Here is a 24,594-nt window from a genome sequence, read left to right as displayed (position 1 = left end):
TGGGAACCTCCACTTGGCCTTCTCTTCCACTTCCGGGGCAATTGCTACATTGCATTAGAAAGAGAAGAAAATGAGATGTTGTGATAGATTGTTATTGTGGTTTGCCCGTCAGGCAACAAGCGTGTTGCTGTTTTTCAGATCCATCTGTCTAGCAGACATGTAATAATGCCAAGAAATGTTGTTCTTGACTGCAGCAAACAATTATAGCAGGGTTACTGACTAGTTTTTTCCTTTTAAATGCAGTATCAGCATTCATTTGGCTTTCCTGCTCAAAGAATGTGAACCTCTCTTCTCCCACCTCTGCCTCATTTTTCTCCCGCATACCTAGAATCTTTTCCACATAATTTCTCATTCATAAGTGTATAGCTGTGGAACTTTTCTATAGAATGGGGAAGTCATTCATCTGTTTTATCGTGTGCACACTTTTTTAGGTGCACCGCACACAGATATTTAAGCCCTACATTGTTTACTAAAATACAATAAATGATTTATTGTGAAGAGGCACACCTGCGGCCAAGAACTGAAGTGAAGTTGCTTTCCCATCTTTATTAGCTCTTAAGAGCAAGGAAGAATTTTGGAACACACACCTGCTCTTAGTATTTCTTAATCTAGCAGAGTGGATGGCTTTTTTTTTTTTTAAGATCTTATTTATTTATTTGACATGGTGGGGAGGGAGATGCAGGCTCCCCACTGAGCAGAGAGCCTGATGTGGGGCTCCATCCCAGGACTTGGGATCATGACATGAACCAAAGCAGACGCTTATCCAACTGAGCCACCCAGCCTTCCCGAGTGGATGACTTAAACAATTCATGTAAACCAATGAGAATGAAAACACATCGGTCCAAAACCTATGGGATACTGCAAAGGTGGTTCTAAGGGAGAAATACATAGCCATCCAATCCTCACTCAAAAAAAAACAGAAAAATCCCGAATATACAAGAGAACCTTCCACATTAAGGAACTGGAGAAAGAACAACAAATCCTAAACCAAGCAGGAGAAGAGAAATAAAGATTAGAGCAGAGATCAATGAATTAGAAACCAGAAATACAGTAGAGCAGATCAGCGAAACTAGAAGCTGGTTCTTTGAAAATTGATAAGATCAATAAACCACTGGCCAGACTTATCCAAAAGAAAAGAGAAAGGACCCAAATTAATAAAATTATGAATGAAAGGGGAGAGATCACGACTAACACCAAGGAAATAGAAACAATTATTAGAAATTATTATCAGCAACTACATGTCAGTAAATTAAGCAACCTGGAAGAAATGGATGCCTTCCTGGAAACCTATAAACTACCAAGACTGAAACAGGAAGAGATTGACAATCTGAATAGACTGATAACCAGTAACGAAATTGAAGCAGGGATCAAAAACTTCCCAAAAAACAAGAGTCCGGGGCCTGATGGATTCCCAGGAGAATTCTACCAAACATTTAAAGAAGAAATAATACTTATTTTCCTGAAGCTGTTTCAAAAAATGGAAACAGAAGGAAGGCTTCCAAACTCGTTCTATGAGGCCGGCATTACCTTGATCACAAAACCAGGCAAAGACCCCCTCAAAAAGGAGAATTACAGACCAATATTCCTGATAAATATGGATGCCAAAATTCCCAAAAAGATCCTAGCCAATAGGATCCAACAGTAAATTTAAAGGATTATCCATCACGACCAGGTGGGATTTATTCCTGGGAGGCAAGGGTGGTTCAACATTCACAAATCCATCAATGTGATAGAACACATTAATAAAAGAAGAGATCCTCTCAATTGATGCAGAAAAAGCATTTGACAAAATACAGCATCCTTTCCTGATTGAAACTCTTCAGAGCGTAGGGATAGAGGGACCATTCCTCAATTTCATAAAAACCATCTATGAAAAGCCCACAGCGATTACCATTCTCAATGGGGAAAAGCTGAGAGCTTTTCGCTTAAGGTCAGGAACACGACAAGGATGCCCACTCTCACCACTGTTGTTCAACATAGTACTAGAAGTCCTAGCCTCAGCAATCAGACAACAAAAAGAAATAAAAGGTATTCAAATTGGCAAAGAAGAAGTCAAAATGTCTCTCTTCGCAGATGACATACTTTATATGGAAAACCCAAAAGACTCCACCCCCAAATTACTAGACCTCATACAGCAATTCAGTAATGTGTCAGAATACAAAATCAGTCCATAGAAATCAGTTGCTTTTCTATACACTAACAATGTAACTTCCTCAATTCTAGTTATCTTACTCTCTCATCTGACCACATCTTTGGGAAGCCTGGTATGTGTCCTCTTGATTGGTTAGCACATATATATGTAGGTAGAGAGAGAGCAGCTTCTGTGCCTCATAATAGCATCTCTCCAGTTGATGTCCATTTATCTGCACTTCGTCATCTGTACTTCCTTGTCTTCCCCCGTATTGGTAAGTGACCTTATTTTCATGTGTCTTACAAGTTTCCAAATATTAAAGTAGCTACTTGAAATACGTACAACCTTAACATCCTCCATGAGCATATAAATAAAGGGGCTCAGCAGATTTCCTTCCCTCACTAGTGGGCAGGACCCCAACACTGCGCTATATTTGAGTAGCATTTATTATACTTCATAAGATAGGATAGGTTTTAACAAAATGGAGAATAAATAGGCAAAATATAGTTAGCAGCTCTATAGTTCAGATTTCAGGATTCATTTTATTCTGTACTACTTCCTATCTCCTTATGACTTTGTTTTGTCTTGCCGAAGTGGTAATATATGCGTAAGAAAAATTGATGACAGACTTTTTTTTTTAAAGATTTTTATTTATTTATTCGACAGAGATAGAGACAGCCAGCGAGAGAGGGAACACAAGCAGGGGGAGTGGGAGAGGAAGAAGCAGGCTCATAGCGGAGGAGCCTGATGTGGGGCTCGATCCCATAACACCAGGATTATGCCCTGAGCCAAAGGCAGACGCCCAACTGCTATGCCACCCAGGGGCCCCTGATGACAGACTTCTGAGCTATAAGACTAAAAGGAAATGATCACATGTTATTTTTAAAAATTATTCCCACTTTTGTTTATACTTCAAAACCCATAGCCTTTTTCGGTTTTCATAGACACATTTAAACTTTAACAAACCATAAAGTCCTTTAAATCTGAAACCTTTGAAGAGAGTTTTTACTTTAAGAACCAAGTATTTCTATTTGTGGTAAGATTTCTGATTAACATTTATTCATCTCAGGGATCTAGTGGTCCCTGGACCTGAACTCCTAGTGATAACCGAGTATTTACTATTCCTCTCCTTTACCCAGTGTTAGAGAAAGAAAATTATCAAAAGAAAAAAATTATCCATTCACTTTTTTTTTTTAAGATTTTATTTACGTATTTGACAGAGAGAGAGACAGCCAGCAAGAGAGGGAACACAAGCAGGAGGAGTGGGAGAGGAAGAAGCAGGCTCCCAGCGGAGGAGGGAGCCCGATGCGGGGTTTGATCCCAGGACCCTGGGATCAGGCCGTGAGCCAAAGGCAGACGCTTAACGATTGAGCCACCCAGGTGCCCCATCTATTCACTTTTTAAAACAGTAAGACAGACTTCATTCAGGACCATTGTGATAGGTATAGGGACCACTGCAATGGAGTTTTTCAGTGGGGAGAAAGATTGTGCTTAACAATCTTTATATTGAATACAAAAAGGAAAAGTAGAAATTTATAGCCAAGGAGCAGGGTGGGGGTCAGTGGGTGGAGGCTTACTAAGAGGAGACATCAGGGAGAAGGGCATATTCCGGTTAAACCGACCTAATAGGATCCTTGCTGAAGGCAGGCCAGAGTGACCAGACATCACCTGGAGAATGGTGGAGAATGAGAAACCTGATCAGATATTGAGGGTGATCAAATATCAGGGATGGGAGATTCTTGATAAACCAGTTTAGCAGAATTCTTGCTAGAGCTAGATAACATAGAAATGAACACAGAAGCTACAAATTTCAGGCCCAGTTGAGAGTAGAGTTCAGGGCAGCCTAACTAAGGTTAAAGAGAGAATCTTTGTCACCAGTATATAGATAAGGTCATGAGAATGTTAATTGAGCCAGTCCAAATTTTTCATTAACTGTCATAATAATAGCAGGTCATCCATAAGGGAGACTGAAGAAGGGATTCTGCTTGCTATAGAACTCATATTTGAGGTACTTAGTAAATATATATAACACAAGAAATATTCTGAATTATTTTGCTTTTGTCATGATTTTTATTTTTGGTTTGGAAGATAAACGTAAGACAGTCACATTCTATAAAATATGGGGAGTCAAATAGATACACATGAAAAGTAGTTATAAAGTAAGGGTCAGGATTTGGAGCCCTTAAGTTTCTTGCCTTTCACTTTAGGTTATTTATTAATTTTTCCTGAAATTTTGGAAGTTTATTGACTTACCCCTAAAAGAAAGGCAGCTATGCTATTATAGAATTGTTTTTCAGTGACTAGTCCTCTAAGCACAAACTAAGTCTAAACCTATTAAAATTTTCCAGATTCTCGATGTTAACAGTAAGGTTTGGTTTTTGATGGAGGTTATATAGGTACATCTTATAAACTGTTCTGAAGATTTGACTTTTTTATAGGTTATTATGAGGGTGCAGACATGCTAGGCATATTTTTATCCAATGTATCTCTTACAGGAGAAGTATCAATTGAGGGCCATTCTCAAATGTATGGTTTTTTTTTTTTTTTTTCCTATTTTGTAGGGTTAAAAATGGGTAAGGACTGTAACACCAAAAATATTTAGGAAGTCCTTAATTGTCCTTCTGTTTGGGCTTCAAATGAGAAGGCTAATTAAGAGGTAGGATCTCAGGGGTGTCTGAGTGGCTCAGTCGGTTAAGCATCCGACTCTTGATTTCTGCTCGGTTCATTAAGATCAAGCCCTGTGTCAGGCTCCATGCTGGGCATGGAGCCTACTTGAAATTCTCTGTCTCTCTCCTTCTGCCCCTCCCTGCCTCTCTTGGGGGAAAAAAAAAAAAGGTTGGATCTCATGGGACGCCTGGGTGGCACAGCGGTTAAGCGTCTGCCTTCGGCTCAGGGCGTGATCTCGGCGTTATGGGATCGAGCCCCGCATCAGGCTCCTCCACTGTGAGCCTGCTTCTTCCTCTCCCACTCCCCCTGCTTGTGTTCCCTCTCTTGCTGGCTGTCTCTATCTCTGTTGAATAAATAAATAAAAACTTTAAAAAAATTTAAAAAATTTTAAAAAAGGTTGGATCTCAGAAACCATTAAGAATAAAAAACTTGAGGGGTGCCTGGGTGGCACAGCGGTTAAGTGTCTGCCTTCGGCTCAGGGCATGATCCCAGCATTATGGGATCGAGCCCCACATCAGGCTCTTCCGCTATGAACCTGCTTCTTCCTCTCCCACTCCCCCTGCTTGTGTTCCCTCTCTCGCTGGCTGTCTCTATCTCTGTCGAATAAATAAATAAAATCTTAAAAAAAAATTAAAAACTTGAATTTTATGACCTTATGTATGAAGACTAAGTTAGTTAAGCTAAGTTCAATTCAAGGCAAAGAGGTTTATTAAGCAATTTAAGAGGTTTGCTTGAAGTAACCTTAAAAGTAAACTTAAAGATAAATCATGAATTTATGCATTTTAATTCTTGTATACACTCAACACATCAGTTTCACTATTTCATTTTTTTTTAATATAGACCAGAACCACATCTTATTCTTAATATTCTCATCAGCTAAAACCAGACATGGCATGGCACAAACACATTCACCAAATGTTTAAGTGAATTATATAACTTTTAATTTCAATATATGTCATTTACTATGCAGCATATCTAATCAAAGTAGCAAAAGTATTATGAGGATTACTATATTTTTCAAACAACTCTATTCTTTCACCAAATAGCTGCTAATAAGTAAGAATGTAACACAAAGCTCCAAACCTTTGTGAAGAGAATTAACAGTATCCTTCATCTTTCTGATCCTGAGGTATGTTATTGGTCAAGAAGATAAACTTCATTAGTTATTAAGAGGAAAAAAGACTTTGGGGCGCCTGGGTGGCACAGCGGTTAAGCGTCTGCCTTCGGCTCAGGGCATGATCCCGGCGTTATGGGATCGAGCCCCACGTCAGGCTCCTCTGCTATGAGCCTGCTTCTTCCTCTCCCACTTTCCCTGCTTGTGTTCCCTCTCTCGCTGGCTGTCTCTATCACTGTCGAATAAATAAACAAAATCTTTAAAAAAAAAAAAAAAGAGGAAAAAAGACTTTGAGACTAGATTGATGTATTTTATTTTCTTCCTTTTTTACTTTTTGGAGTTAGCTCTCTGCTAACTGGACAAGAATGCAATTAAGAGAGTAATGTCTCTGTGAAGTTAATATGTTAGTTGTTCTGGGACTATCTTGATGTACCTGCACTGGGGGACAGAAGTATAATGGTAACCCAGTGAGATATCAGAACTACCACTGGCTTTCATGCTGTTAATATATGGACAGTTGAATCTGCCTCTGAAGGCTTTAGCAGCAGATAGAAGAAAAAGATTTTGTAGCCAACTAAGGGCAGTCAGCTAGCCACAGACGAATCATAGTAAATTTAAAAATAATTTACAAGGAACACAGTAAATGATCAATAAACGATAGCTTTAAAAAAAAATGGTATCTTCCGAACAACAAAATATTAGTTACCCCAAGAGCAAATACCTTAAGTCTCAAATAATACTCAGTTTTTATGATGAAGATACACCATTCCTTTCAAAATGAGTTCATTTCTCAAATGTGTTTCAATCAACTAACTTACCTATTCTTAGAGTGAATGTCTGACACAGAAACAGAATGGGAACTGAAAAGCAGGCTATACAATGGACTGGTTAGGAGTCTTTCACTCTGCACATTCCATCCTCGTATTGAAGAGTCAAATAGTCTAGGAAATTGTGTTCAGATATCATAGATAAATGGGTCGCAGAAATGGCATACTGTGGAATTTTCAGTTACCGTCTACATAGAACAATACAGGAGCAACTCATCTGTCTTCCAGAAGACCTTTTACCCATCTAATCTCACTTAAGTGGAAAGGAGGTTAAAATAAACACCTCAGAAGATCACTGTCCTCTGTCACCATATGTCATCAAACACTGGCCTGTGGAGTCAGTTTGAGAACCAGTACATAAGTAAATAAATCCTTGCATGAAGAAACAAAGCTATCAGTACATCAACCAAAAAGTCTCATACCTTTTTACACTTTAAAGTGTTTTCCTTAACAATTTGGTAAATATAGGATTGGGGGAATATTGCCATTTGGCATTATATTTGATACAAACAGAAGTTGTCTTGACAGGTTCATTTTTAAACTTCTTTTTTGCCAAAAAAAAAAAAAAGGTGTATAACTGTTGTTCTCTATAGCTATGGAACTAACGTGGCCTGACCACATTTCTCATAGTTTTTGGTAGGACTTCTTGCTAATGTACTGAGGTGGTATGTGGACAAAAGACATAACTTATGGATCCTGTAAGGCATCCTCATTCTACTTGGCAAGTGTCCCTCTTCCCTCTTGAGATTAGGCAGTGGCAGTTCTACCTTGTGGGAAATGCAATTTCTTTTCTAAGTGGCCTGCCCAAGTCAGATAGAGGGAAAAAGGAAGAGATAAGGGCATTTCCCACATGATTGACATGGTTAAATGTGTCCCAGAGAGGCCAAAGGCATTTTTTTAGTGGGTAGATTTGGGAACTGTGCTATTTAGGCTGTTTCCTGTGCTTTCACATAGTAAACTCTGTGGGTTTTGTTTTGTCTTGTTTTGTTTTCAGGGAGTTCCCTTTGGCATGGAAAGAAGGGACAGAAATCTGGGCTATTACATGGAATGAATTTTTATCCTGGAAAAAAATGTCAAATTCCATCATTTTTTAACTTTTCAATTTGGACTTTGAAAAATTCTAGAGTGCATAAGACTCATGATTTTTAATCAGTTAGCACTTCAGCATGAAATGCATTTAAATCACCTTGAAATTTATCTTTGATTAAGAATAATCTTTGATAATGTAAATTTACATTATTCTAAAATGTAAATGTTTTCATCTCAAGTCATATAGTGGTGAGGTAGTGTCTTTCTAAATTCCATTTACTTATAAGGAATTTGACTTCTCCATTACTACCATTTATCACATTGCCCCCTTCCTCTGTGGTCATACTTTCTTATGCCAGTTTGCCCATTCAAACATTAATTACTTAAGATATCAGCTTTTTTGGCCTTTCAGCCCAGATGTGATAACTATAGACACACACACACACACACGCAGAATAGGAATAAGTGGAAATCCCAAAAGTGAACCTCCCCAGAGTTTGTTATCAATGTGTCTGTAAAGGAAGACAAGGGTAATCTAAAAAAAAAAAAAAAAGTAAAATGAAATAGGGCTACATTGCTTGGAGGCCTCAGGGATGTGGTGTGTGGTAATAGAACTGTGAATAGGCAGTTTAGTTACTAAAGTGCAAAGTGTGAATTCATTTAAAAGAATACTGCTTTTTAAATTGCTTTTATAGATTTTGCTTTAGAATTCTCTATAAAATTTTCTGCATTGAATTTGGATTTGTGGTCAGAAATAAAATATAGGTCTTTTCAAGAGATTGGTAATGTTTGTGAAAAAATTATCCAACTTCCCCACTGTCCAAATCCTCTGCTTTATTGAGACAGTCCCTTCCTAGGCACCTGGGTGGCTCAGTCAGTTAAGCATCTGCCTTCAGCTCAGGTCATGAACCCAGGGTTCTGGGATGGAGTCCTGCTTCAGGCTCCCTGCTCCTCGGGGAGCCTGCTTCTCCCTCTGCCTCTAAACCAACCCCCCCCCACCAACTTTATCTCTCTCTCATGAAAAAATAAAATCCTTAAAAGAAAAAAGGGAAACGGTCCCTTCCTTCTGTGATTAGCAGCATTGATATGTCTATCATAGGTAGGAAATGCCAGCACAGAACTGGTACCATGAGCCTGCTCCTAGGGGTGTCTTAGAGAGCCCAGGAACCTTCCACATGAGCACCTAAGTGTTTAACCTTTATCCTTAAAGAATTGTGTATGTGAGTTTAAAAAATAAAATAATGCGGGGCGCCTGGGTGGCACAGTGGCTAAGCGTCTGCCTTTGGCTCAGGGCGTGATCCTGGCGTTGTGGGATCGAGCCCCACATCAGGCTCCTCTGCTATGAGCCTGCTTCTTCCTCTCCCACTCCCCCTGCTTGTGTTCCCTCTCTCACTGGCTGTCTCTATCTCTGTCGAATAAATAAATGAAATCTTTTTTTTAAAAAAGGAAAAATATAAAATAAAATAATGCTAAATTGATGTAGTTTCTCTGGTTTGTGTAGCCAGGCTTTTATTTCTATAATGTGTAATACTAGATAGGCCTACACTTGGAATTCTGATCTTTTTATAAGCTAAAGATTATTTTAGCCACTAAGCTCTCTTAATTATTTCATGGAAATAACATCAGAAACAGAGGATATGTGATTTATTTATAAAGCAACCATTAAAAACCACGTTTTCCAGGAATACATGATATTTGAATAGTACTCATAACATTGAATGGATAAACAGTGTATCAAGCAAAATATGAAGTGTGATACTATTAAAAGGTGATTTATAAAAATTTATAAAAAGACTTAGAAGAAAATTAGTGTTACAAATGGTAGTCTTATGGAACACTTATAGCCTATTTTATTATTTCTTTTATACTTTTTCTCCATATTTTTCAGAGTAAAATATGTATTGATTTCATAATAAAAAATATAAAACTTTGTTCATTTAAAAACCCTGAAAGAGAAACAAAGGAAAACAGTGGGAGCAGGCCTCTGAGAAGGCAAGGGAGAAATCGATGTCACTTTTGAAAGTAAAACCAGTCCATGTTTCTGTAAATGAAGATTATTGAGCTCCTTTTTCATTAGGTGGGTCAGAGGTGTCCTGTGCATGGAAAATGCCAGCCCAGTGACACACAACAGGTGCAGACCTCTGCCTTGTAAGCCTTGGAAACATTCTGAGAATTGCTAGCATTTTGGTGAGGCTTCGCAGCTCTCACAGCAGCTGTGTATCAAGCAGATGCTGCTCTAACATTTCAGCATTCCGAGATGTGAGATCGGGCCCAACTCTTCCTAAGCACCCCAGGCTTTGACCAGCTACCAAGTACCTGACCAGAGTACTGTCATGAGGGCTGTCAGATGAAATTCTGGGGCAGAAGCCATCTGTCATTTAATGTATTTCCAGAGGGAGTCAAGGGATAGTTATTCACCCAGGGTAAAGGAAATACCAAAAACAGAATTTTTTTTTTTTTTAATGCAGGACTGTTCTTCAAGAAAAACATCAAACCGGTGTTACAACTAAGAGATTTTTAGAGGCCTTGGCTGTGAGTCAGGTGTTTGGCATTATATAAGAATTTATCAATCACTATTTAAAAAGAATATCAGATAGCTCTGTGAAATGAATGAGGGGAGCTTAAGCCAGGATGAGGAAGATTTAGTAATGAGTTCACTCATCACATCTCATGGCCAAAAAAAACATGCACCTTCTCCAGAAACAAAATTTTTCTTCCATTCCAAGAGGTGAAGGAACACATGAAGTGTATGTTGTCCAGGCTTTCAGTGAGCAAATTTCACTAGCAGTTTTTTGTAACCACTCATAAATAAATGGGAAGAGAAATTGTGAGGTAACTGGAGTCTTTCTGTATCAAGAATGTCATCTCTGTAAAAACAAGTTAGTCCTGTGTTTAATCCCCCGCCTAAATACGGAACTCTCAGTTTCATGTTGATAGACTGAGCCAACATTCCCTACCTATCTCCCAGAAATGGTTGGGTGTGACAGTGTAAATGTGGAAGTGTGTGGAGCTGTATCTTTTTATAATCCTGAAGATTCAGTGGTGCTTAGAGGAGCTTTAGTCTTCGGTCCGCTTTCTTTGACTTGGGAGGCATGAAGATATTTGAACTTCTTGTTTCAGAATGACCTTGACTTTCCTCAATTTTTTCACTTCAGATCATCCAGCCCCTCTTAGAACTTGACCAAAATAGAAGCAAATTAAAGTTGTATATTGGACACCTGACAGCCCTCTGCCATGACCGAGACCCCCTGATCCTTCGTGGACTCACTCCACCAGCTTCCTATAACTTGGATGATGACCAGGCAGCTTGGGAGAATGAGCTGCAGAAGATGACCCAGGAACAGGTTAGTCCCTCACTTGAACTTTGACAAGACCCTGTTAAAATTCAGCTGCTGCTTAGGTTGGTGCAATAGGAGCTCCCTTGGGAAGTTCAATGTTCAGATTCAAGATTCTTAGCAACAGGCAGTTCTTCAACAGATAATAGGAATTACTGTTTGCAGGAAGTACCCCTTTATTCTTCCCTCAGTGTGACTTACTCAGGTTTCAGAAAGGACTGCTTAGAACGGAGAGGGTTGGGGTGCCTGTGTGGCTTAGTCAGTTAAGGTCCGACTCTTGGTTTCTGCTCAGGTCACGATCTCAGGGTCTTGAGATGGAGCCCCGAGTCGGGCTCCATGCTCAGCTCGGAGTGTGCTTGAGATTCTCTCTCTCTCTCTCCTTCTCGCTCTGCCCCTCCCCCTGCTCATGTTCTCTCTCTCAAATAAATAAATCTTTGAGAAAAAAAGGAGAGGGTTAAAGACAGTCTGCTAACATGCTATACTTTATTTCATAAAAGTGATGACCACTAATAATAATGGTCACTGAAGGAAAATCTGAGCTAAGGATACTTGGATAAAGGGTTCTTTTTTTTTTTTTAAGATTTTTGATTTATTCATTTGAGAGAAAGATAGAGTACAAGCAGTGGGGAGGGTCAGAGGGAGAGGGAGAAGCAGATTCCCCAGTGAGCAGGGAGCCAGACACGGGGCTCAATCCCAGGACTCTGGGATTGTGAGCTGAGCTGAAGGCAGTTGCTTAACTCACTGAGCCACCCAGGTGCCCCTGGATAAAGGATTCCTGACAAGTTAGTAGCAAGGATTTGCAGTTGTCTCTAGGGAACATTGGGTTACAACACACTAAGTTTTTAAGTGAAAGAACCATTAGATGAATTAGTTTAGGTGCTTCCCATGCTATATTTTCTACATACTGTTGCCTGTAAAAACCCAGTGATCCGATAAAGAAAGGCTAGTCTGGACACAAAAACTGAGGATAAAAGAAACAGATGGGGCGCACAGGTAGCCCAGTCAGTTGAGTGTCCAACTCTTGATTTCAGCTCGTCAAGATCTCAGGGTCATGAGATTGAGCCCCTCGTGGGGCTCCCTGCTCAGTGGGGAGTCTGCTTCTCTCTCTCTCTCATTGCCTTTCCTCCCCTGACTCGTGCTTGCGAGTGTGCTCTCTCTCTCAAATAAATAAAATCTTTTTTTAAAAAAATAAAAACGGATGAGGATAACTATAAAGAATAGACATGGAAAGTGAAGGAAAGAAAAATTGAATAAACACAGAAAAACAGAAATAGAACAGTTTTTAAAACATTAACTCTGAGTTTCTTTAGTTCCTAGTTTACAGAGGGGCTGGTGATATCCCTGACTAGGCTACGATCATACCAACTGAGAGACTTAATTGCACTCATGTTGTAAATTTACTAAAATTCACCAGAATTTTGAAGGTATATGCTATTTCCCAGCTAAGTCCTTGTTATTTGTTAAACATGGTTTGTTTACTCATAATATGTGAAGGAAAATTGTGTTAAATACAGACACTTCCATGGTATAATGTTAAAGACAGCAGTGTCAACCCACAGATCAAGAAATGCAGACTGGAGTCTTAGAGCTGTACTTACTTCTCCATGATATGGACGTTGCCTCATAGTAGACATATTTAACAGCCTAATTAATTATATACTTTACTTATTTAATGAGTAAAGGTAAGGCCTACCTCTCAAATTTAGCATGTTGCCATAAGTTTTAAATTCTCTCTTCTTGAAAGAGGGAAGAATGTAAAGGACAGTATGAGATTGGATTCCTAATAGCTCCTTTGAATATTAATAGCCATGTAGTGAAAATGCAACTGAAAGCCCACTGGGAGCAGAATGCGTGCCTAGTTAACTTTTAAAATCTTTACTTCGAAATTCTATAAAAGAACAGTGCTGCTTGGGGCACCTGGGGGGCTCAGTCAGTTAAGCGTCTGCCTTTAGCTCAGGTTGTGATCCCAGGGTCCTGGAATCGAGCCCCATGTCAGGACTCCCAACTCAGCGGGAAGTCTGCTTCTCCCTCTGACCCTCCCCACTGCTTGTGCTCTATCTCTCTCTCTTTCTCTCTCTGGCAAATAAATAATAAAATCTTTAAAAAAGAAGAAGAACAGTGCTTCTTAAAGCACGGACCTAGTGATGTATCAAAATTGAACTGGCATTAAATTATTTCTTTGTATAACAGTTTCTAAGGTAAAAAAAATATCTCCAGGGTGAGACCAAAATAGGAAATTTCAAACTAAGAATTTCTCAGAAAGTTTTAAGTGAATGAAACCAAGAATTCATTAATAGGCTTGCCATTATACATTATGTTACAATCAAGCTACTGTAATCATCAAAAGAGTTTTGCTCATATACGTGAATTGTGTTAATATGTTTCTTCTTGACTCAGAATGTGCTTCAGTCACTGAAGTTATTGCTTGAGGTGTGTGAAGTTGTGTCTTTAGCAGGCTTCCCTGAGAACTCTGAGAAACAGGGGACTTAGGTCATCTGTAAAGGAATCCAGCAACTAACACCACCTTCCATAAACTTCTCCTTAGCTGCTAAAGATTGGTGGAGAAAACAGCCAATTTTCTGCCAGCTCACCACAAGTAAGAATTTAAGGGACAATGCAGGCTATTGAGAAGGATGACCCCTAATTCTACAAAATGATTGGTCTATGAAAGTATTATGATCAAGGTTTACTTTAGTTTTTGAAGCCCAAGAAACATAAGACCCGAATCATTGCCAAATACACACATCGATTTATTTTGTGTGTGTGTGGTGTGTTTACATTTTTGTTTTGGGGGTTGTAGAGCCCTCTGCAGCTGACATTTGTGTTATCCAACTATGTGTGTCCAGTGCCTTTCACTGCCACCATGCCTCCCCCCTAGTAACACCCTCATGAGCACAGGACAGGAGCCGTGTCTATCCCAAGAATAATGCCTAGCATATAGTATCTGCTCAATAAATATTTGTTGAATGAATAAGAGACAGAAGAAGACAGATTGGATAAATTCCATACTCCTTATCATATCCTACAAGGCTTTCTTTCATTGGCCGGTTTATTAAATGTACATCCATTCTCATCCTAGCCTTGAACCTTACCCAGCCTCTTAGTTTTAAACTACTTAAAGTTTTTATACTTCTGCCCTTTTGCTCATATTGATCCTTCTGCCTAATATGCCCTTCCCTACCTTGTCTCCCTGGGCAATACCTAAATAGGGATCTGAGTTTTTTTGTTTTTTTGTTTTTTTTTTAAAGATTTTATTTATTTATTTGACAGAGAGAGAGACAGCCAGCGAGAGAGGGAACACAAGCAGGGGGAGTGGGAGAGGAAGAAGCAGGCTCCCAGCGAAGGAGCCTGATGTGGGGCTCGATCCCATAACACCGGGATCACGCCCTGGGCCGAAGGCAGGTGCTTAACCTCTGTGCCACCCAGGCGCCCCAGGGATCTGAGTTTTTAAGCTCAACTCAGACATCATTTCTTCTATGTATCCATTCCTGAAACCCTAGGCAGAATGTACCGCTCTCTCCTTAGGGTTTCTGTAGTACCTACAATACATATACTTACTTGTTTTCATATCCGTCTTCCCATTCTAGCCTTTCTGTCTGTTAAAGACATGAACTATATAATTCTCATCTTAAAATTAGCACCACATCAACAAGTACCACTTGCTCAGTAATTTGAATGAGTGAGTGAATTCTAGTGAGTTCTGCATAGTTTATTAGTTTGTATTTCATATTTGAGATTCTTATTTCTCCAACTAGGAAAGTTTCTTCACTGCCAGAACCATGTCTTGTATTTCTTAAGTGCCTAGCACCGTATTATGTGTATAGAATGCTTAGTATATACTAAGCTGATTATTTATCTGTTGAGCAACCCGAGACAGTTTCCTCAGTGCCATTCAGTAGCTTTGGATAAGCTTACTCTTGAGGTCAGGAACCATTCAGACTCATCCTGAGTCATAACCCTGTAACCTGCAACTGCCCAGCCTATAGAAACATAGCCTTATATCTGAAGATTTACAGAATTGTTTTGTTTCCTTTGCCTTTTTAGAAGCTGGCTACCATACCAACTAAACTTACAGATTTCCTTATTTTTCTTACTGGTTTTTGCTTTATGTATCCTGAAGCTCTGTTACTGAGTGCATACACATTAATGATTGTTATGTCTTCTTGATGAATTGATTCTTTTATTATTTTGTGACAGTAACATAACCATTCCAGCTTTCTTTAGGTTAGTGTATGCATGGTCTATCTTTTTCCATATATTTGCTTTTAAGCTATCTGGGTCTTTATATATAAAAAGAGTTTCTTGAAGATAGCATATATTCCACCAGCACCAGGCACAGATCTAGGAGGCAAGGCTATCTCTTCTACCTTGGTTCCAGAGGGCAGGGCTATCTCCTAGCTTTCAGTAGATGAGGCTATCACCCAGGGCCAGGTGGGTGGAATTGCCACCCCAGTGGACCTGGAGGACAGAGCATCCAGCCAAAGAGGGTTATTCTTGAGCCTTAAAATCTAATGGAGTTTACCCTGCAAAGTTTTGACCTTGGCTTGGGACCCATGACCCCTTCTGGGATAGGAATGTCTAACCTATGCCTGTCCTACCATTGTATTTTAGAAGCAGATGATTTATCTGATTTCAGCAGATTCACATCTAGAGAGGAATTTTTGCCTCGGGATGAATCATGCCTTGAGTCTCATCCACATTTGATTTAGATGAGATTCAGGATTTTGAGGCTGAAATGAGTTAAGACTTGTGGGCTGTTGGGATGAGGGTTAATGTGTTTTTCATGTGAGAAACACATGAATTTGGGGGGTGTGGAGATGAGGTATTATGAGCTGAATTATGTCCCCCCAAATTTGTATATTGAAGCCCTAACTCCCAGAATGTGACTGTATTTGGAGATAGAGCCTTCAGTGAGGTAATTAAGTTAAAATGAGGCTGCTGGGGTGGGCCCTAATCCAATCTGACTGGTGTCCATATAAGAAGAGGAGATTAGAACCTGCAGAGAGACACTAGAAGTATGTAATCACAAAGGAAAAAAACATGTAAAGACACAGAAAGAAGGCAGTCATCTGAAAGTCAAGGAGAGAGACCTCAGAAGAAACCAACCTTGCCAGCACCTTGATCTTGAACTTCTAACTTCAGAACTGTGAGGAAATACGTTTTTGTTTTTGAGTCACCCAGTCTGTGGTACTTCATCTAGCAGCCTTGCAAACTAATATGCCTTCTTTCCGAAAGATACTCTTCTCTGGATATAGAATTCTAGGTTGACTGTTTTGTTTTTTAATTCTTTAAAGATGCTGTTACATTTTCATCTTGCTTCCACAGTTTCAGATGAAAAGTCTTTTATATTCATGTATATATTTTTTCTTGGTCATGTTTCTTTTTTATCTGACTGCCTCCAAGATTTTCTTTTTATCTTTTGTTTTCAGCCATTTGAAAATAATATGCCTACTTGTGTTTTTCTTTATATTTCCTGTTTGGACTTAAAATCCTCTTTTGGATCTCTGAATCTCTTGGATCTGTGTTTTGTTTTCATTAATTTTAGAAAATTCTTGGCCATTACCTCTTCAAATATGTTTTTACCCCTTTCTCTCTTCTCCTGTAACTACAGTTGCGTATTTGTTAGATCATTTGATCTTGTCCCATACCTTTTGGATGTCTGTTTTGTTTTGTTTTGTCTTTCATGTTATATTTAGAGATGCCTACTATCAATTTGGATCATTTCCATTGATCTGTCTTCAAGTTCATGTATGTTTTTTGTGTGTCTCATAATTTTTTATTAAATGGTAAATATTATATGTGAAAGAACAGTTGAAACTGAGGTCAGTAATATTTATGTCTGAAAATAGGCATTCCTCTTCCATCAGGCCATTAGCAATGGGGACTGAGTCACATAAGTCAGTAATTGAGCTGGATTTGAGTTTTGTTTTTGCTGTAGGCTTCAAATTTTCCAGTGAGTTACTACTATCGTGTCTTTAATATGAGTTCTAGAGTATTGATTTTTGTTTTGTTTTGTTTTCCTGCTTTGTTCTCAGCTTTCAGTAGGTTCCCTGTGCCTGTGTCACGGAGGGCTCTTTCTATATGCCCTTTCCCTTCTCCAAGTAGCAAACTGCTTTTGTTTCTCAGTCCCGTACTCATGGTGGGTTAAAGGGAGGTTTCTTCATTTTTCTGCTCCAGACTCAGTCTTACGCAGCCTCAGTTTCAATGTTCCTGCCCCACCCCCAGTGACAGATAATTCTCCGTACAATTTAGCGCAAGGTCTAGATTGCAGAAAGACTTCCTGCCTTTCCCTGGTAGCAGCAGACTTCTGCTTTGAATCAGTTCAGAATATGGGGGCATAGTGGACTCCCTGTCTCTTCTCTGATGATAGATTTCTTTGCCTATTGTCAATGCAGGAGGTAGGATAGATTTTTTTTACTGCTGTAGTGGCAGCCAATCTTTGCCTAGGAATAGGGGTCATGCAGGTTTCCTGCTCTGCCCCCCACAGCACACAGCTTTTCTTGTCAGGGCAAGGTCAGGCTCTAGCACTAAAGGGTTTCTTGTATTCTCCAGCACATGATTTTTGCCTTATATCAGACAAGAGTCCAGGGGGCAAGTGCGTCTTGGGTGCCTGTCTTCTCATGGCAGCCATCAGCACTTGTGCTCAAACAGGGCTTAGAGTATGGATAGACTTCTCTAGTGCTACTGCTCTACCCTCAAACCTTGCCGGGCCCCACATTCCTGTACCATAGAGGGAGGACTATCTTGGGATTTCTGCTCTGCCCCTCATCTTTCTAACAAACATACTATGACATCCAGTAGAATTATTAGGAAGTAAAGTCTTATCATTGTATAGATTCTGTAAGAGTCCACTTAGGATATACAAGGCTTGATATCATTTTTATTCCTGGTGCTGCATAAAATTGACAGAACTGGCATTGACTTACTCTAATAAAAACATCCCTTTTTTGAAAGGTGGAAGTTTATGTAGACCCATAGCACTATTAAGGTGNAATCCCGTAACGCCGGGATCACGCCCTGAGCCGAAGGCAGACGCTTCACCGCTGTGCCACCCAGGCGCCCCAAAACATCCCTTTTTTGAAAGGTGGAAGTTTATGTAGACCCATAGCACTATTAAGGTTTTTTTTTTTTAACCTATCAAACTTAATAGGTTGGTAGCTTAATGATAATTATAGGAGAACTAGATGGCAGAATGTAATGAATTCTTTCTAGGCTCTGCCTTGAAACTATTCGCAGCAGAGACTTTTAATTTCTGCATTTTGTAAGTCTGCCCCCAAATTTTATACTCTCTGAAGCTGTCTTTGGGTGTGATATGTTAGTTTTGATTGGATTGAACTTGATAGATGGGTACATGGATAACAGACAAGCTGTTATCCTGTACATTAGTGCTACTGGAGTCCGCCTCATGGGAGATAAGTGGTAGGTGATAGTTCCTCACTGTTTTCAGTTATTATGTACTAAGACTGCCTGATGAGCCCCCATCAACTTCGGAATTTTCACTTGTTCTGAAATCTCGAACATGAAAAATTCTGACCCTACATCTCTAGTCATATCTGGGCTTTCTTAATTTCAGGCTTCCTATCATTTTATATCCATGTTGTTACCTAAGAAAACATTCTTAAGTTTATGTATTTTAAGAATCACAAAATATTTTTGCAGAAGATTGAGAAAACCTATAGTTGCCATTCTTTATATTATATATATTTAGTTGCAGTTTTGGTCCATATTTTCTGCTCTGTGTATGGTTGTACCAAATTATTTTTAATGAAATATTTTAAGCATTCAGAAAAAGTATAGAGATTAATATAACATCAGCTTTATACTCAGAATTAACAATTACTTTGTTATATCCGCTTCAGGGTTTTTTTAATGCTAAATATAGTTAAAGTCTTTATCCCCCTTCTCAGTTGCATTTTTCTTTTTTACCTATAGTGGCAATCGCCATCCAAAACTGGTGTGCATTTTTGCAGTCCACATTTTTACCTTTTAATTAAAAAGCTCATATTTGTTCCATAAACAATACACAATATTGTTTAGTATGATATAAATTTGAAATAAATTGTATCAAACTACTTAGGCTATCTTTCTGTTCATTATTGAACAGATTCTAGTCACTTAGTATTGGAAAGAGAGACATTGTTGAAATTTTTTCAATTAAGTATATATCTTATACCATTTTCCATATAGTTCTGGAGCCCTAAAGAAGCTTTCTCTGAAAAAATAGATTGAGGTAGTGCAAAGTAGAATGCTATTATGGTACAAAGTGGCTAGCAGGAAGAAAAAGTTTTACTTGTTCAATTTTAGATTTGAACCTCTTCTCCGTTTGTTTTAGTCTCATATTTGACCACTACCTGTTATCTTCCAGTATCACAGCTCATAATGGCAATTCCAGGTCTGTGTTTCCCACACGACACTTCTGCCGCTTCTCCTACATAAGGTGCCTTCATTTCTTTGCCAAACCATTTTCTTGCTAGCTCTTGAGCAGGAAATCTTGTTAGTGTCTCCCTAACGACAGCATTGACGCTAGCTAACATATGAATAATATCTACTCAAGGAGTTATTGGTTCTTGGGGCAAGTATTATAGAACCGTGAAAATTGTGGGGAATTTTCAACTAAAACTTGTCAGGATATTCAGACAATTAGAAGCTTTAAATTTTCGGATTTATTTTCATTGAGCTCAAGAATTTGGGTCTTGGTGTATTTGGGAGGGATAACAATTAGTTTAACATAAGTCTTTACAAGGTTGTATCAAACATGCGCTACGTATCATCTCCTTGGTTTCAGAAGGATACAAGTTGGGACACTCCAGATATTTGCAGGTGCAGATATTAGAAAGACCACACCCCTATGTGTAACCTTTCTCATAGCTGCAAGTGATTGAATTCAACTTTAAAATGAGGTGAGGAAACATTTGGAAGTCTGCAATGGCTCTCCTATTCATACACTTCTGTGTTGTATGACATGATTTCCCTGCAACAATGAACAACTTTTCAACTTGTCACCAGCATAATGGCTCATAGAAAGTGAATGTGGTAACCAGGTTGGAGCATAATATTGTTTATGGGTCAAAGTACCTTGATTTGAAGAAATTGTATGTATTGTGATTTATACACACTGGCCAGAGTCAGTGTAGTCACCGAAGACTAAATAGATTCATTTGGGAATACCTATAGTTAATTTATACACTTTCAGAATTTTGGTTTGTGGGTGAATGGATACATGCAGATTATATTTTGAAGACTTTGTATTTGGGTCCTATTCCTTTGGTTTTCTATCTTTACACTTTACCAGGCATACATTGTTCAAATACTGAGTTTAAGGCTACTTCATCTCTAGCTGCAATCTTGTCAAGGTCCGACAACCAAGTAAGTTTGGAACAGGTCGCATTTGAGATAGTTTATGGCCAAAGAAAGCTTGTTTTTAAATATCTTGTATGCACAAAAAGACCATTATTTTATCTTTGGGGTAATTTTTTTTCTAGCTCACATTATATTATTTTTACTTCTTATCATAAAATTAAGAAGTTATATTCACAGTATTATATTTGTTCAGCTTTGAGGTTAAAGGGAACCATGTTCCAAAGGGATGGAATGAATAATCAGAAACTCCGTTCTAAATCTTATAATACTCCAAATCGAGTGAGTAGTTTCAAAGCAGTGCTTCTCTGAAGGAACAGAAGATACCAGAATCTCATGAAGAACTGTCCTCTACTCTGCTTTCCCATCTTCATGATTCTAATAATCAAGGAGAAATGAAGTTAGAGAAAAATAAGTTGAATCCAGAAGTGAGCTCTCAGGCACTGTCAAGAAATTTGATTGGTTATGCAGTTTGTAGTGTCTTACAAGATTAAAACAAACCAGGAGTCCCCCCGGGTCCTCATCTAGGATCACATTATAAGCCACATCTTAAACATCCTTCCAGTATATACAACAGTGAGTTTCATGGGCTTTTTTTAACATCTCAACAATACAATAACACCAGAGTTCATTTAAATAGAAATGATTTTAAGGCGATCCTAAATATTGCTGCCCAAGTACTCAGATATTCAGGACTCCTTGGAGATATATCTGAGTCTAACGCTGTGTGTGGCATAGCACGACATAAATCTAGAACATCTTACTATACCAGAAAGTAAGGAAGTACCAAGTGTGGTAGAATATGTCAAAGGACATGGGGCTCTCAGTGACAAAATTTTGAAGAATTTGAGCAGCAAAATCAATATTGATAATAGATTATAACCCGTTGAATAAAATAGAAATCTGTGAATCTATACTGGTATAAAGAAAATTGGTGGTGAGAATTTAAAGTAGTACAAGACTTTGGGAAACCATTAGGCAGTTTCTTATTAAATTAGATATACCCCTATAAGTCAAGAGCAGTGCCCACAAAAAGATGTGGACAGGAGTATTCGTAACAACTTTATTTGTAAAAACCCAAAACTGGAAACAATCCACATGTTCATTAACAAAATAGATATTCTTAACTATTATGTATCATGTGATGGAATATTACTAAGCAATAAACAACGATGAACTAATACAAGCAACCTTACGAATGAACCTCAAAAATACTATCAAGCCAGAGAAGCCAGTACAAAATAAAATGTAATTAATGTACAATTTCATTTATATGACAATTTGTGAACAGGGTAAACTAATCTGTGTTGGTAAGAATTAGAACACTGGTTACCAAAGGAATTGACTGAAAAAGAGAGCACAAGAGACTTTCTGGGATGTTGGGAATGCTCTATAATTTATGTGGGTGTATGGATTTATCAAAATTCATCAAATTGTATACTTAAAGATGGGTGCATTTCACAATATGTCAATGATAGTTAAATTCAAATGAAAACAGAGGGGTGCCTGGCTGGCTCAGTCGGAAGAGTACGTGACTCTTGATCTTCGGGGTTGTGAATTTGAGCCCCACGTTGGGCGTGGAGCCTACTTTTAAAAAAAATAAACAAAATAAATAAATAAATAAACTTAAGAAAAAACAACTTTAATAAAAAATGAAAACAGGAAAATCATACCCCACTACCAGTGTCTTTTTAACTTTTTGAAGCAGTTTGACTGATAAGCAGCATCTGCGAAAAAGCTAAAAATGGAATTTCTCCTTAGAGTACAAATTCTTTTTTTTCCACCGTGAGTGCCAGCCTCCCATCAGGGGCCCGACCACACTGGAATGAACTTGTATCAGCCAGCCTGCTCTGTGGGTCATGGAGCTTTGGATTCCAGCTCCCTTTCCCAGCATTCTGTCCCATTTTTTAATTTCCAGGAAGTATTGTTCCAAAACTTGGCTCAGACCTTGTCCTCTCCTTGGATTCCTTCTTCCATTTGTTTTCTTGATTTTGATCAATCACTCTTTGGCTTGTATCCCTTTCTTTTCAAGGTGGTGAATCAGGGGGGTTTAATGCTGGGGCAGTATTGGGCACAGAATCTAAAAGTCCTCTCTCTCACTCAGGGAAGGCATCAATCACCCATCACAACATGACGTTTCATTCTTCTCTCTTGAATGCATTTGCACAGATTCTTGTCCCACACAAGTGAGCCAAATGGACTTATGAGCTGTTGGGGGTAAGGGATAGGGGGCAGCAGGAAAAGAAAATAAGAAAGAGAGAAAGAAAAAGAATGGTTCTTTGTGGGGCAACAAACTTTGTTCTGGTTCCCAGCCTGACTGTTTCTGATCTGGTTTTCTTCTTTTTTGTGATGTTTGAACTTGTTTCCTCAGCTCTGATGTTGAACTCTTGTCCAAAAAACTAAGAGCAGCAGAGTGTGAGAGGCTGAGAGAGGCAAGACCAGCAATCCAGCAAAAATAACTGCAGAGCTGTGAAGATAAATGTGTGTCTGTATCGGAACTGGGCTTGAGAATGGTGTGTGTGTGTGTGTGTGTGTGTGTGTGTGTGTGTGTGTGTGTGTGTGTCTCTTAACAAATTTATGAGAAAAACCCTGTGGAGTAGCCTCACTGCTTCTCTGCTGCTCTCACACAGTCTGGCGCTTTCTCCTCCCTCTGACAGCTGCCATTAACCTTCTTCTGCAAAGAGCAGAGTATCTTGCCAGTTGGATGTTGAAAATCTGGCAGAGAAAAAAGCTTGTTCAGAAAAAAAAGGTGGGGGGAGGAAGATAGGGAAGAGCTAGGCAGACACCACAAGAGAGGATAGGGGCAGACAGGGTGCTAAGCTGGGCCATAGGACACAAAACTGTTGCCTTACTTCTGATAAAACCCCCAAAAGCTGAGTTGGGGAAAGGAAGAGGAAGTGAGGATTTGGATATAGAGGTGTTAAGGACCTCTTACATAGCTGAAATTACACAGTTATTAAGCTTTATTTGCAGCTCCCTCCCATTGTGAGAGTAGCCGTACGGTGTGCACATGAAAGGATGTACTTCAGTGGGGACAAAACTACAGGCTTTGTGCAGAATGTAGAATAATCTTGCTTGTGGAGAGACAGAATATTAAGAGACCTAGCTAGACCAAAACTTTCTTTGATAGAAAAGATCCCTGCAACCATTTTCTTTCTTAACTTGTCTCAGAGATGGGCAGTTTTCCCAATTCTCCTGTTTCTGTTATATCTGCAGGTCTCTCTCTCCACTTCTTGACTAGGATAGCTCTTGGTCCTCATTACTGATACCTACCCCCAACTAGCCTGGACTAAATAAAAGTGAACATAAAACACCTCCTCTGAATTCAGGTCTCGTGTCCTTGGCTTTGCATTGAAAAATGCAAGAACCTTTTTTTAGTCTAGTTTTTATTAGCTTGGTCTTGCACTGGACTCTTTAGAGTTCTAAAATATGAATATGGAATATTTTGTTAATTACAAAGCTCTGTATTTATAGAGATCTTAATGTTTTCTAGCTGCCCTAATTGCATTTTTCCCTTTGTGTTTAAAGTATTCCCATGGGAGAAGAGGTTAGATTCCCCAGAGCTCCTGCAGGAGCAATTATTTACCATCTTGGAATTTTAATGAGTCTTGACAATTACTACAGTCCAGTACATTAAACACGGGTCTGTCGTCTCCAATGTCATCTTACAGAGATAATGCTCCCCCAACTAAGCAAAGAAGAAAATTAATCCTGTGGATACAAAAAAAAAAACCAAAAAACCAAAACAAAAAACCATGACCAGCATAGCCACTGCAAACTTAAAGCCAGTGGAACTTAGAAACTTTGGAAATGACAGTTTTTTGGTCTAGTCAGAGCATTTGAAATAAATGGCCCTTAGCTTTCTTCCAAACTATTTAATTCTTTACCAGTGGTTTGGTGGGGCAGTCTAGAAGTAGAAGTAACTTAAATTTTTTATGGGCACAATCTCCTGTGGTGTATGCCAGGGGCTCTCAACCATGTTTCTGCCCCAACACACCGAAAGGACACAAAGCTCCTGTAGTAACAGTGGCTGGGTGCAACAGTAATTCTCTAAGGGAAACCTATTTAAACTTAAGAAAAAACAAAGGTGTGGGACTGTACCCCTCTCCCAGTGAGGCATGATCTCTTAGGTGT

The 24,594-nt window shown here is 39.0% G+C and overlaps 1 protein-coding gene across 12 annotated transcripts in view; it reads left to right on the top strand.

Moving 5' to 3' along the window:
- ERC1 (ELKS/RAB6-interacting/CAST family member 1) overlaps positions 1-24,594 on the top strand; it is a 536,559-nt gene that overhangs the window by 483,542 nt on the left and 28,423 nt on the right. For 8 of the 12 annotated variants that reach the window (XM_019793501.2, XM_034645665.1, XM_002914100.4 and 5 more), the window contains one exon: positions 10,924-11,112. In XM_019793501.2, coding sequence (XP_019649060.1) covers positions 10,924-11,112 — 189 coding nt within the window. Of the gene's footprint in view, positions 1-10,923; positions 11,113-24,594 lie in introns of those variants that run through there. The other 4 variants (XM_034645670.1, XM_034645668.1, XM_034645669.1 and 1 more) reach the window with 1 other exon arrangement.

The sequence above is a fragment of the Ailuropoda melanoleuca genome, chromosome 16 (assembly GCF_002007445.2).
Source record: "Ailuropoda melanoleuca isolate Jingjing chromosome 16, ASM200744v2, whole genome shotgun sequence".
In the NCBI taxonomy this organism is placed as follows: domain Eukaryota; kingdom Metazoa; phylum Chordata; class Mammalia; order Carnivora; family Ursidae; genus Ailuropoda; species Ailuropoda melanoleuca.
This window is presented reverse-complemented; position numbering and strand designations above follow the sequence as displayed.